Source organism: Cebus imitator, unplaced genomic scaffold (genome assembly GCF_001604975.1).
Source record: "Cebus imitator isolate Cc_AM_T3 unplaced genomic scaffold, Cebus_imitator-1.0 Scaffold169, whole genome shotgun sequence".
NCBI lineage: Eukaryota > Metazoa > Chordata > Mammalia > Primates > Cebidae > Cebus > Cebus imitator.
In genome coordinates this window covers 1072712-1085859 of record NW_016107484.1, presented here as the reverse complement: position 1 = coordinate 1085859, position 13148 = coordinate 1072712, and the positions used below count along the sequence as shown (strand labels likewise).

General features: G+C 55.1%; 1 protein-coding gene across 2 annotated transcripts in view; it reads right to left on the bottom strand.

The window, feature by feature from the left end:
- Nucleotides 1–659: 659 nt before the first annotated feature.
- The window catches only part of LOC108315151 (MLX interacting protein), a 65809-nt gene continuing 53320 nt past the window's right edge, over nucleotides 660–13148 (bottom strand). The window contains exons 8-17 of one of the 2 annotated variants that reach the window (XM_017544294.2): nucleotides 12839–12930; nucleotides 11225–11864; nucleotides 10353–10474; nucleotides 10032–10209; nucleotides 7925–8046; nucleotides 7235–7339; nucleotides 6976–7103; nucleotides 6591–6714; nucleotides 3962–4091; nucleotides 660–3342 (exon numbers count right to left, since the gene is read on the bottom strand). In XM_017544294.2, coding sequence (XP_017399783.1) covers nucleotides 3221–3342; nucleotides 3962–4091; nucleotides 6591–6714; nucleotides 6976–7103; nucleotides 7235–7339; nucleotides 7925–8046; nucleotides 10032–10209; nucleotides 10353–10474; nucleotides 11225–11864; nucleotides 12839–12930 — 1763 coding nt within the window. In that variant the 3' untranslated portion in view covers nucleotides 660–3220. The remainder of the gene's footprint in view (nucleotides 3343–3961; nucleotides 4092–6590; nucleotides 6715–6975; nucleotides 7104–7234; nucleotides 7340–7924; nucleotides 8047–10031; nucleotides 10210–10352; nucleotides 10475–11224; nucleotides 11865–12838; nucleotides 12931–13148) is intronic. The other variant, XM_017544295.2, reaches the window with a different exon arrangement.

Genomic DNA, 13148 nt, shown 5'->3' with positions numbered 1-13148 from the left:
GGAGGAGGCCAGCCCGCTTGGGGTGTCAGCTGCTGCATGGCCTGCTGGCTGACTCCCAGAAAGGCCCTCAGTGGCGCCTGCCCTGCCCTGGGTCTCCCACCCACCACAGAAAGCAGTAGGTGCAGCATACGGGGATTTCCCAGAAACTAGCACAGGGAATTGTACGGCACCCGTTCTTCTGGCTTTTCTTTTCGGACTTTGTATTTTCTTTTTTTTGAGACAGGATTTCGCTCTATTGCCCAGGCTGGAGTGCAGTGGTACAATCTCGGCTCACTGCAACATCTGCCTCCCGGGTTCAAGCGATTCTCTTGTCTCCTGAGTACCTGGGATCATAGGGGTACACCACCAAGCCCAACTAATTTTTTTGTATTTTTAACAGAGACAGGGTTTCACCATGTTGGTCAGGCTGGTTGTGAACTGACTTCAGGTGATCCACCTGCCTCGGCCTCCCAAAGTGCTGGAATTATAGGCGTCAGCCACCCACCTGGCCTCTATATTTAAAGGCAGGGTTTCACTCTGTCGCCCAGGCTAGAAGGCAGTGTGGCATGTTCATAGCTCACCGCAACTTCTAGGCCCAAGCAATCCTCCAGCCTCAGCCCCCCAAGTAGCTGGGACCACAGGTGCTCACTGCTACATCTGGCTAAATGTGTGTGTGTGTGTTTTTTGTAGAGACAGGGTCTCGCTATGTTGCCAGGGCTAGTCTCCAACTCCTGAGCTCAAGTGATCCTCCAGCCTCAGTCTCCCAAAGTGCTGGGATCACAGGCAGGAGCCACCGCGCACGGCCCAGGTTGATTTTCTTTCTCTCTAAATCGTCAGCATTGCGAAGTTTCTTTTATGGAAGTGGAGACAAGAATCAGGGTGAAGTGAGTGTAAACAAAGCCCACCTGGTGGTCAGCATCCACTGGAGGTGGCCAGCAGAGTGGCCTCAGATGTCCCTGTACCTGGCCCAGGAGCCCAGGACAGAGGTCAAATCTAGGGCCCTTGGTCTGGCTGGATTCATCAGGCAAGATTCCAAAACAAGAAAACCTCTAGAAAAAGAAACAATCATGTCTGCAGCAGAGATATGGCATTGTGGCCCTATGGCCATGGCAATCGTGAGCACCAAGAGAATGAGTTACAGAAATGTCTCCAAAGATATGCATCTACTAGACAGTCGCTAGGACGGACGGGGACACACACACACACACACACACACACACACACACACACCCTTCAGGGCTCACACAACCTAACAGCCTTAAATATCTGAAGAAACAGAATCACAACATTAAGTCAGCAGAGGGAGAGGTAGGCCGAAGCAGCAGGAGGCCAATTTTATATCCCACGGAGTTTTAAAAAATGACTCCCCAGCAAGGGGTGGGGAGAAAGCCATTGATTTAGGAGAGTTCTTGGCTCAGCCAACCACTGTGGTTATCTACACGTTTTACAAAGGCACGGAAGTGGAGAGGGGCTGCACTCACGACCCTCCCCAGGGCCTGCACAGCTGGCCACATTGGGTTCTTCCTTTTTCCCTTCTGGCCTTGGTGGAATTCCTACCATGGTGGTCCCTGCCTTTGGGATGGTACCTTCATGCTTATCCCCAGGTAAAGGATGGAGTCTATTAGCATTTCCCGGGGGTAATTCCAAGGACCAGCCTGGCCTCATCTTATGTTCACCCCACAGGAAGGTGATCTGGAAAGCCTTTAAACACGCGCTCTGGGTGGCTGAGTGGTGTCACCAAGCTGCTCTTGTGTGGGGCTGAAGCACAACAAGGGGGCAGGCAGCTGGGCGGTGACCTACAGGTGGGGGGAGAACCCCCGCAGGCCTGCAGGAGCCAAGGAGAGCCTCCAACTGGATCTAAACTTTGGGGGCAGCCCAGGGGTGCCCCTCTTCACATGGCTCCCAGGGTCTCTCAAAGCCCTCCCCAGGCCCTGCAGGCAGAGAGGACAGAGGTCGCCTGGAAAGCCTGCTGGTGGCTCCGAACTCGTCAGCAGGGCTTTAAAGGTACTCTTGGCTGGGCTTCCTGAGTGCTGGAGAAGAGTGCCTACCCCTGCAGCTCCCTGCAGAGGGTAACCAGAGAAAGGCGAGGACTGAGGCTGAGCCAGCCTCTGGCTGTGGGCTCAGAATGGCCCTCAGCCCAGCCATGCCTCCAGCCAGCCCAGATCTGGGTAGATTCTTTGCTGTCTGATCTGAGAGATGCCTAGAGACAGCTGAGGGCTGATGACCGAAGACTGCTGCCTGCCAACATTGTTTCCTTCTCCAAACACAAGGCGGGACAGACTTTTGAGTGTGGGGGCATCTTTGGTCCGAGAACTGTCCTGGTTTGGGGCTCCCAGCTGAACGACATCACACAAGATGACAAGGCTGACAGCAGGACGTGGAGTCTGATCTTTTGCATGCTAGAACTTCAGGGTTCTAAGCTCCTACTGGACACACCTGACCTGTCCACAGCTGCAGCTGGAGGTGTGTGGAGAAGAATGGCAGAAGGGCCACGGTGGTGAGGTGACATCGAGAAGGCCCCATGGAGCTGTAAGAGGACAGATGAAACATGCCCAGCAGGGCCTCCCAGCCAGAGCAGCCACTGTGCATCGTACGCTTCCATTCTGGTCCTGTGTGTTCCACATCCATTGTTTTTGCAAACATGTGTCCTCGGGGGTCTCTGAAGAAGGCACTTCCCCCTGGCAGCCTGCCATACATAAGCCTGAATAGAAGCCCAAGTCCATCCACAAGGGCTGGGAGCTGTCAGAGTTGAGGCGAGAAAGAAAGACACCTTCTAACTGCCCCATGGGCAGGCCAGAGAGTGGAGCAGGACATCAGAGGCATGCGCGTGGACAGGCATGGCAGGAGGGGCAAGGCTGGGTCTCAGGACAGGAGCAGGCCCTGTCACCCTCAACCCAAGGGTTCCACTCACCGGCGCTTGGCCTGGCAGGCCACCAGGCGGGCAGACCAGCACGGCCAGCACTTCCCTTTTGTCTGCCCCAAGGGCAGTGGAGGTTGGTGACTGAGGTCACTGAGTGAGAGAGTTCACAGCAAGGGGTTCCCAAAGGTGGGCTATTGCTGTCAGCAGGCCCCGAACCTGCTTCAGACCTGAGCAAGGCCTCCCGACGGTGCGGTGGGCCAGCAGAGTTGGAGGGAGGCACCGAGGCTGAGTGTCAGGAAGGGCTTAGGGGGGCACAGCCTCCTCTCCACGGGCAGGGAAGGGTCTCCTGGCATCTCATGCGGCCACATGCCAGCTAAGCAGCTAAGACTCCCCCAGTCTCTTGCCAATCCTGGTGATGGCCTCAGACGCCTGCTCCGGCAGCTGCGCCGGGTCTGTGAGGATGGAGGTGGAGGTGCTCAGCTGCCGCAGCGTGTTCAGCACCACTGAAAGACAGAGAGGGTCAGACACAGGCGGGACGCAGACCCACCACACACCGCACGCCTAGCTTGGGACCTACAACCCAACCCACGTGAAAATGCTCAGGCACTGGCGAGTGGCAGCCGCACTGGACTGCAAGGAGGAGTGCCGGGGGCCTTCTCCAAGACCTGGGCACTCAGCCCTCTGCCTCCAGAAGCCTCCCCAAATCCAAGCAGGAGCTGCTATGGGTGGAGCATCCTATGCTGCTTCTGCTGCACAGGGCTGCCAGCTGTTCTGATGTTAAGCATCTATAACCTTAACATATGGGATCATCTTTGCTTGTTATTATCAGAATTAAACAAGAAAACACACCTGAAGACACCTGATACAGGGCCTGACAAATAGTGGGCACTTGATCCATGCAAGCTGGAATCTGAGCAGGCTGGCAGAACCCAACGGCAGGAGCCTGGTGCCCACTCCTGCCCCCACTGGGGGCTCCTGAGGGCCTCCTGGACGGCATTGTGCCCTGGCGCTGCCTGGCTGCCCGAAGTGGAGTCTGGATTTCCCCCAACATTGTCCTCAGCCTGGGGCTATCCTCCTTCCAGGACTAGCATGAGCCCCCCGCCCTGGCACTGCCCCACTCACTCGGCCTGAGGATGGGCAGGGAGCAGTGCTGGTCCAGCCAGGACAGCGCTGTGCGGTGCAGCTCCTCCAGGCTGCTGGTGGACACCATGCCCTTGAACGACTCAAACAGCGGCTTGATGATGATGCTGAACTGCAGCTGTGATTAAAGAAAAGGAGGCACGTAGGAGGGCTGGGGATTTCGGACCCGAAGGTGGCTGGGCTGGCCTACTCATTACCCCTGGGACTATTAAGAATCTGTACACAGAGAACGGATCACTGGGGAAAAGAGGGAGAGACCTCTAGGCAAGGAGTGTCTTCTACTTCATGAAAATACTCTGTTTTAACTGTACCCAGACAACAGGGCCAAGCCCCAAGCAGACAGGAGACAGGGACACAGAGGTCTCTAGTATGGAACAGGTCCCAGCACAAACACGTGACCAAAATGGTTTTTTTTTTTTTTTTTTTTTTTTAGACAGAGTTTCGCTCTTGTTACCCAGACTGGAGTGCAATGGCGCAATCTCGGCTCACCGCAACCTCCGCCTCCCGGGTTCAGGCAATTCTCCTGCCCCAGCCTCCTGAGTAGCTGGGATTACAGGCACGTGCCACCATGCCCAGCTAATTTTTTGTATTTTTAGTAGAGACGGGGTTTCACCATGTTGACCAGGATGGTCTCGATCTCTTGACCTTGTGATCCACCCGCCTCGGCCTCCCACAGTGCTGGGATTACAGGCTTGAGCCACCGCGCCCGGCCCAAAATGGTTCTTACATACACTGGCAGGAACATCAGAGGTGCAGAGCAGGGGGAAGGGCAGAAGCTGGCTGAGTGAGATGGTTCACACCTATAATCCCAGCACTTTGAGAGGCCAAGGCGGGTGGATCATTTGAGGTCAGGAGTTTGAGACTAGCCTTGCCAACATGGTGAAACCCCATCTCTACTAAAAATATAAAAATTAGCCGGATGTGGTGCTGGGCACTTGTAATCCCAGCTACTCAGGAAGCTGAGGCAGGAGAATCGGTTGAACCCAGGAGGCTGAGGTTGCAGTGAGCCGAGATTGCACCACTGCACTCTAGCCTGGGCGACAGAGCAAGACTCTGTCTCAAAAAAAAAAAAAAAAAGGCAGGAGCCATCTGCCTGAAGGTGGTGTTTGCCTTCTGTGTTAAATGCAAAGGTGCGTGTGGGTCTCCTAGACCAGCTTAGTGAAGGCCCAAGGACTGTTTCCTCTGGGACTTTGATCAGGAAGGTGCCCAGTTCCCCCACCTCGGCCTGATGATGGGGAGTGTGCCATTTTATCAAAGAGGCTCTGATTCATTCCAGACGCTGTCCAGCTCTATGAATGACAGGGATAAGGCGGGCAGTAAAATAGCAACGCAGGGGAACCAGAGCTGGTGCCTGTCATCTCTTCATTTAAAAACTGCCTCTTACAGCTAGGCACGGTGGCTCACACCTGTAATCCCAGCACTTTGGGAAACCAAGGTGGGTGGATCACCTGAGGTCAGCAGTTTGAAGCCAGCCTAACCAACATGGTGAAACCCTGTCTCCACTAAAAACACAAAAATTAGCCAGGCATGGTGGCAGATACCTGTAGTCCCAGCTACTTGGGAGGCTGAAGCAGGAGAATCACTTCAACCTGGGAGGTGGAGATTGCAGTGAGCACAAATCATGCCGCTACACTCCAGCCTGGGTGACAGAGTGATACTCTGTAGCAAAAAAAAAAAAGGAGAAAGAAAATAAAACTGCCCCCTAGAGCCTAGGTAACATGCTGAAACCCCGTCTCAACAAAAAAATACAAAAATTAGCTGGGCATGGTGGCATGAGCTTGGAGTTCCAGCTACTCAGGAGGCTGAGGCAGAAGGATGACCTGAGTCTGGGAAGGTGGAGGCTGCAGTGAGCCATGACTGCATCACTGCACTCCAGCCTGGGTGACAGAGTGAGACCCTTTCTCGGGGGAAAAAAGAAACAAACAATAAAAACCTGCCCCTTCCAGCATACACAGGTGCTGTGCCCTGCCCTGCCCGGCAGCTGCAACTGGGATTCTCTCCTCCCGCACGACTGTCTCCTCTGTCAGACCCATGCCCCAGTGTCACAGCTAAGTCAACTCCTGTGCCGACTGTTAACTCAGTGGTAGAGCAGTGGCAGGGTGGGGAGTGACCAGGCAGGAACCACTCCCCATGAGAGCCGTGCTGACACCTGGAAGGCCGAGTGCAGGGTGGCCTTGGCCTGAGACAGCTCCCAGCGCACAAGTGGACATGCTTCATTAGGCTTCGAATTGGGCTCTGCCACTCTCCCTCCCGGTGGCTTCAAGGACCAAGCTGGCTGCCGGGCTGTGTGGGACCACGCCTCCTTCTCCTGCACCTTCTGCAAGTATCTCTAGCATTGTCCTGATTTCTTAAGGACCTAGAGAGCAAAGCCCACCGTTCCAACTCCCTAGCCTTTCCTGCAAAGCACCCTGAAGCCCCATCGACAGCCATAGCCCGCACAGCAGGCCAGACCAGACCACTCTCTTCTGAGACAGACACTAGCACTGCCTGTTGTGAGGAGCTTGGTGACAGCCATTTAAAGAGTCTTTCTAGAGTAACTACAGTGTCACGGTCTGTGGCTTCAGTGCATTGGCTGAGGGCTAGGAAGAGCAAAAAGAAAACCGAAGGATACAATCCAGAACTTCCAATTCTGCAGGGTCCGGCTTTTCACGTATTCATCAAACATGTCTCTCATGTGATCGAACTGGCGCCGGGTGACGGGGACTCCCGTGGCAGGGAGCAGCTGCTGGCAGGAGCTGAAATGACAGGAGCCGGGGGAGCTGTGGAGCAGCCAGTGGCCCATAAGGACCCTGGGACACAAGATGGGCAGGGCTGGCCTAGTGCTGGGCAGCAGCCAGGTGCAGAGAAGAGAGGTCTATGGAAGGAGGGTGATCAAAAGTGGAACTAGTGCAGTAAAGAGGCATCGACCAGTGATGAGGCCTCAGGGTCCCACCTCTGAGACAGGCCCTGCATGGGGATGGGGTGCCTGGTTGGAGCCCCAAGGCTCAGACGCTCACATGATAGTGGCATTGAGCTCCTCGATCTCCTCCCGCAGCCGCCGGGCCTCCTCCTGCATCTGGCCCCTCTCCTGCTGCAGCTTAGTGATGTACTCCACGGTCTTCTGCAGCGTGATGGCATGGCTGGTCTGCAGAAGGGGCAGGCGGCTGGAGGCGGCGGCGCCCACAACCAGCAGGCCTGCCACCAGCAATGACCACGCAGGGAGCACATCCTGCCAGCTCCCCTGCCCTGTCACGGCCCATGCTCTTGGCAACTCACCAGCTTGGAATTGTTGGAGATGAGGCTGTTGAGTGTGTCGAAGCCCATCTTAATGTTGAAGCGCCTTTTCTGCTCAGCTGAGATGTGTTTCATCTGCCGGTTCTGCTGGAGAACCCGCTGGTCACTGAGACAGGCATGTTGCAGGCACGCTGCCCGCCCCTCCTCGCCTGCTATGCTGATGGTGGGTGCCTAAGGGCCAAGGCTAGAGAGCTACGTGGGAGGAGGGCACAACAAGAAGCTGAAGGCTCCAATGAGCCAGGAGGGGACAGGACTAGGAACCCTAGAAAACCAGCACTGCAAAATGGGGTGCAGCCAGGGCAGGAAACCACGGGCCGAACTGGGTGCTGCCCAGCCCGCCGTAAGCTCTTCTTCCCCACCCAGTCCCACCTCCTCCCCCTAACCCAGCCCTGGTGGCGGCCATGCCCCTCCGGGGCCCGGCAGCCTGAGAGGTACCTGCCACACTAGGTGGACTCACTGTTGGCTCCTGGGCTTGGGGCCTATCCAGAAGCCTCCAGAGGGCCCACTGTCTCCACAGGGCTGGTTCATGGGAAGGGACAAGGAGAAGCCTATTTCTGATCCACCCCTGCCTGAGTCTAGGTCTCTGTTCCAGACAGACACAACTCCTTAACATCCTTCTGCCCTTCCCTCCCATCCTCCCAAGGGAACCAAGACCCAAGAGACATTCGGTACCTTTAACGCAGCCACATTTTTGGGGTCGCATTTCCCTGAGCAGTTGTTCTGGGGAGACTGAGGGCTGGGGCTCTGCTCTGACGCGCACGGAGAGGCCTGCCCTGAGTTTGGGCAGTCCCGACCTGGTGAGAACAGTCTCCTCTGAGGGACAGAGCTCTGGCCCCCCCAAAGCCACCAGGAAGCAGCCTGGGGTCTCTGCAGGGTTATGAGGTGCTTGCTGCTACCTGCGCATGGCACTTGGTTCTTTAAACTGCGCACACATGCTTCCTTGGATTTTTCTTACCCATTCCCTGAAAATTTTGAATTAATAACAACAACAAAAACACCCTTAATCCACACAGAACACACTGGAGCAACCCTGTGTGACATGCTCCAGTCACTGGTGTCACTTTAGAAGGTATTTCCCAGGTGGGCTCTTTATTATTATATTTTTAAATTTAAAAACTTTTTTTATTTTTTTTTTGAGATGGAGTTTCACTCTTGTAGCCCAGGCTGGAGTGCAATGGCGATGGCGACATCTCAGCTCACCACAACCTCAGCCCCCTGGGTTCAAGCGATTCTCCTGCCTCTGCCTCCCGAGCAACTGGGATTACAGGAATACGCCACCATGCCTGGCTAATTCTGTATTTTTAGTAGAGACAGGGTTTCTCCATGTTGGTCAGTCTGGTCTTGAACTCCCGACGTCAGGTGATCCGTCTGCCTAGGCCTCCCAAAGTGCTGGGATTATAGGCATAAGCCACCACACCAGGCCACAAAAACATTTTTTATAGAGACAAGTTCTCACTATATTGTCCAGGCTGGTCTCAATCTCCTGGGCTCAAGCGATCCACCTGCCTCAGCCTCCCAAAGTGCTGGGATTACAAGAGTGAGCTGCTGTGCCCAGCCCAGGTGGACTCAGCCTTCTTGGCCCATCCTGCTTTATTGTACAGATGCCTCCGCTTCCTTTCCTCTGTGCTGGGTGATTTCCCCCAGCTCCGCGTGAGGCTGTGTAGCAGGCTCTAAGTTCTGTGTTCTGAGACTCCAGAGACGAGGCAATGTTGGCCCTAACCTCTCCCTCGATTATTTGAGGGGCTTGACTCATAACTTTCCTTCCTCGTTTGTGTCTTCCTGAGGGAGGAGGGAGACAGCTGTTTGCTCACAGAGTTCCAGGAGCAGCTATACCATGCTTTTGTTTTTTTTGACAGATTCTTACTCTGTCACCCAGGCTGGCGTGCGGTGGCTTGATCTTGGCTCACTTCAACCTCCACCTCCTGGGTTCAACTGATTCTCCCACCTCTGTCTCCTGAGTAGCTGGGACTATAGGCACATGCCACCACACCCGGCTAATTTTTTTTTTGGGCAGGGATGAGGTTTCACCATGTTGGCCAGGCTGGTCTCGAGCTCCTGACCTCAAGTGATCCACCCATCTCAGCCTCCCAAAGTGTTGGGCGTACAGATATGAGCCACTGCCCCTGACCCACACCATGCTTTTATTTAAGAAAAGGGGCCATTTCTATTTCCCTTCCTGGCATGGCAGGCATTTGAGGGAAGGGGCCCCATCTGCCTACCAGCAGCACAGCCTTGGGCAAGCCATTCATCCCTGACCTGGCCTGTTGGCTTCTCAGATGTCCCTGGGCAAAATCAGTCCTGCCTGGACTGTCTCATCCCTGGAAGGCCCAAGAGTGGACATGGGCCACAGACCTGTAGGCTAAGACCTGCTGGGGAAGGCCACATTGGTACCCGGATAAGGCCGGGCAGCTTCTGTGACCACAGCAACCCCAGGCTGACATTCCCAGAAACTGGAACATCAGGGTCCCTCAATCCCTTCTCTGGGTGAGAATGGCAGCTCAGAGCCAGGCCTTTGAGGGTGGTCAGCAGGGACTCTGAAGCGCACCAACCACCTACACTGCCACGTGCCTACTACTTTTCACCCTGCCAGTGCCACCACAGGTCATCCTGCCATCCACAGAGCGTGTTCCCAGCTTGTGTTATCAGCAGGCTCCCAAGACCTCACTGTGTGTCCTAAGCCCAGGCTCTGTCCTGGAGAGCCCAGCAAGCGGCCCCCTGATCCACGGTAGGCCCAGTTACTTCCCTTGTGATGCCTAACCATCCCTGAGTGGATACTCACTGGGTCCTGTGACAGTGACCTGGGGGCTGCCCCCATGCAGCGGGACCTGCTCGGCCTTCCCCAGGGTGTCTTGCGCTGTGCTTGGGAAGAGCCGGGAGACGGAGGCGGGTGGGTTGCTCGTGCTGTGGCCGAGATCTGTCACCAGGATGCTGCTGTGGAACTCCGGGACCCCAGGAGCCTGCAGTGACATGGGAGAGAGGTCACCCCCGACCGCTGATGCACAGCAGGGCAGGACACCTGTCATCTCAGGTGAGGGTCGCCCAAGCACAAGCTGCTCCAGGGTGATAAGGACACCGGGAGTCTGTCCAGAGCCCTCCTCACCCTGGCGATGGCGGCAGGTGCGATGACCACGTTGGACTGGGACACCGTGGAGGCCAACATCCCTTCTCTCTTCAGAGGCCCTGATGTCATGATCACCGCTTGTGGTTGGCCTGAAAAGGGAGCTGCCAGGACAAGGAGGAGGCTCAGTTGCAGCCCTGGGACACAGCGCCTGGCCTGCCCTGCCGAGGCAGCCTCTCTGCCAGTGAGACAGCTTGTTCCCAATCGTAGGGGATAGGAAGACAATGCCATCAAGGCACCTAAAACTTTGTGTAATTTCTTGAAGGAGACATGTTATAGACCCAGGAAAGAGGTGGCGAGGACCACGTTTTAACATTGTAGGTTGTGACTAACTTTAAAAAAAGGTAGAGTAGAGGGTGGGCGCAGTGGCTCACACCTGTAATCACAGCACTTTAGGAGGCCAAGGTGGACAGATCGCCTGAGGTCAGGAGTTCGAGCCTGGCCAACATGGTGAAACCCCATCTTTACTAAAAATACAAAAATTAGCCAGGTATGGTGGTACACACCTGTAATCCCAGCTACTCAGGAGGCTGAGGCAGAAGAATCGCTTCAACCCAGGAGGGGAGGTTGCAGTGAGCCAAGACTGCACTCCAGCCTGAGCGACCGAGTGAGACTCCGTTTCAAAGAAAAAAACCAATAAACAAAAGATAGAGAATAGAAAACAGAATAGATCATACACATGTATTATTTCATGACACTTTTGTTCATTTGTGTGTGTGTGTGTGTGTGTGCACACGCGCGTGCACACGCGTGGGCACCAGGGTGGTGGTGGTCACAAGTTTGAAAGCTTCTGGGACAGGAAAACATCCCTCTGGGTTGGGGGAGCCCCACACTGAGTCCCCCACCTGGCTCACCTGGGGCGATGCAGGCGTTCTTCAACACCAAGGACACGGGCTCTGGTTTGGGAGCAGGCACTATTTTGTGAGGCTGCTTAGGCCTTCCCCCCGTCAAGGATACAGGTTTAGGGTGCACAAAAGTTAACCGAGGCTGGGGAGGCCGGGTGACAGGAGACAGTGTCAGGCCACAAGGGGTCACTGATGGGGCAGGGTGATGGGTGGTGATGACAAGGCCCTGACTCTGGCTGAAGGTGGTGGCAGAGGCATCATGGGTGAGGGTTGCAGAGGCTGTGTGGGTGATGACAGACGGTGGTTTGCTGACTCCAACAAACTTCTGTGGCTGCTGGAAGGCAGGTGGAGCTGGAGGGCTCAGGGCAGTGGCTGGAGGAGGAACTATGGGTAACATGGGGGACACAGGTGGCGGGGCGGGGCTGGGGGACAGCAAGGGCATGGTGAAGACGGGCAGGAAGGGCTGTGGGACACTCAGAGGTGGCTCTGAGGGACCGAAGTCTGTGGGCTGGATAAATGGGTCCTCAGTCCGGGAAGCGCGTTCACAGCCCTGCCCATCCACAGGATCCAGGGATGGGGCAGTGTGGGGTGCGATGAGGCTGTCAGGAAGGCTCACGGTGGGGAGGGCAGTGGTCGGCAGGATGCTCTCCTGAGAAAGGAATAGAGGAGCTTGGAAGCAATGCTGGTTCAGACAATTCCTTTCGAGAGCTGCACACTAGCAAGTCCAACGAGACAGGCTAGGCGCTGGGACAGAGGGACAAAGGCCATGTCTCCATGCCTGTGGCTGCTAATCTGGGGACACCAATCTGTGTTTTCCTGGGTGGCTGTGGGGGTCTTGTTTCCATTAAAAACTAAATACTCAGTCCTCAGACCAGGCAGCGGCCCTGGCACAGCTGGTTAGCAGTCTGGGAATATCTTGTTTCTAGAGTCCAGCAGAGTCTCCCCAGTCTCTGCCATCTTCTATTACTGAGCAGAGGCAGCCTGGACTGCAGCTGCTCGGGGCTCCCCAAGAACAGTTTCACGTGTCAACTCTTCGTGAGGCCACCTCTTGCTAAATGGGAAAAGCTATGAGGAATCAGTGGTTCAGATCCCAGTCTCTGCAGCAGAAATTCTTCCTGGAGCTGGTTTGAAGATGGTGCCCGGTTATTACCAGTGTCTAACTGGTCATGGGCATAATCATGAGGGATCCATAAGGACAAAGAACAGTTCCTCACTCAGCTCTGTCGCCCAATCACTTGTAGGCAACTTTTTTGATTGCTTAGTAAAATGTGAAATGAAAGAAATATACAGATGTTATTTTTATTAGTAATCCATGTTTTTCTTCTCTGTCTAGCTAATTCTGCCTTAATTAGCTGGAGCAGAGCTAGCTGCACATAGGTTACCTGGCACCTCAGGCAGGAGCACACCTGGACCAACAGGGTCTCTCGCACCTCCTGGGTGCTGAAGGATGCCGTCAGCAGGGCTGGAATCATGCCTCTGCACATTAGCGCTGGTCTGGCACTGTTTGGTGCTTTGCTGGTGACTGTGTGGCTGTGTCATTAGCCTTGCTCTGGCAGCAAAGCTTTGATGAGCAGCCCTGTGCCTGCCGGCCCCTTCCCCGACCCATTCCCCAGCTTCCTCTACCTGTGCAGGAGGGTTGTTGGGATCTGGTGCAGGTGCTGAGGCAGGTGCAGGTAGCATGGAGCCAAAAATGGAGCGGCTAGAAGAGAAGAGGTCTGAAAAACAACAACAGGGTCTCTTGAGCTCAGTGTGCCCGGCATTTGCTGGAATCAAGACTCAAACAGGGCCAGGCATGGTGGCTCATGCCTATATTCCCAGTACTTTGGGAGGCTTAAGTGGGATCATCACTTACTTGAGATCAAGAGTTCAAGACCAGGCTGGGAACAAAGTGAGACCTCATCAGTACCAAAAAAAAAAAAAAAAAAAAAAAAAA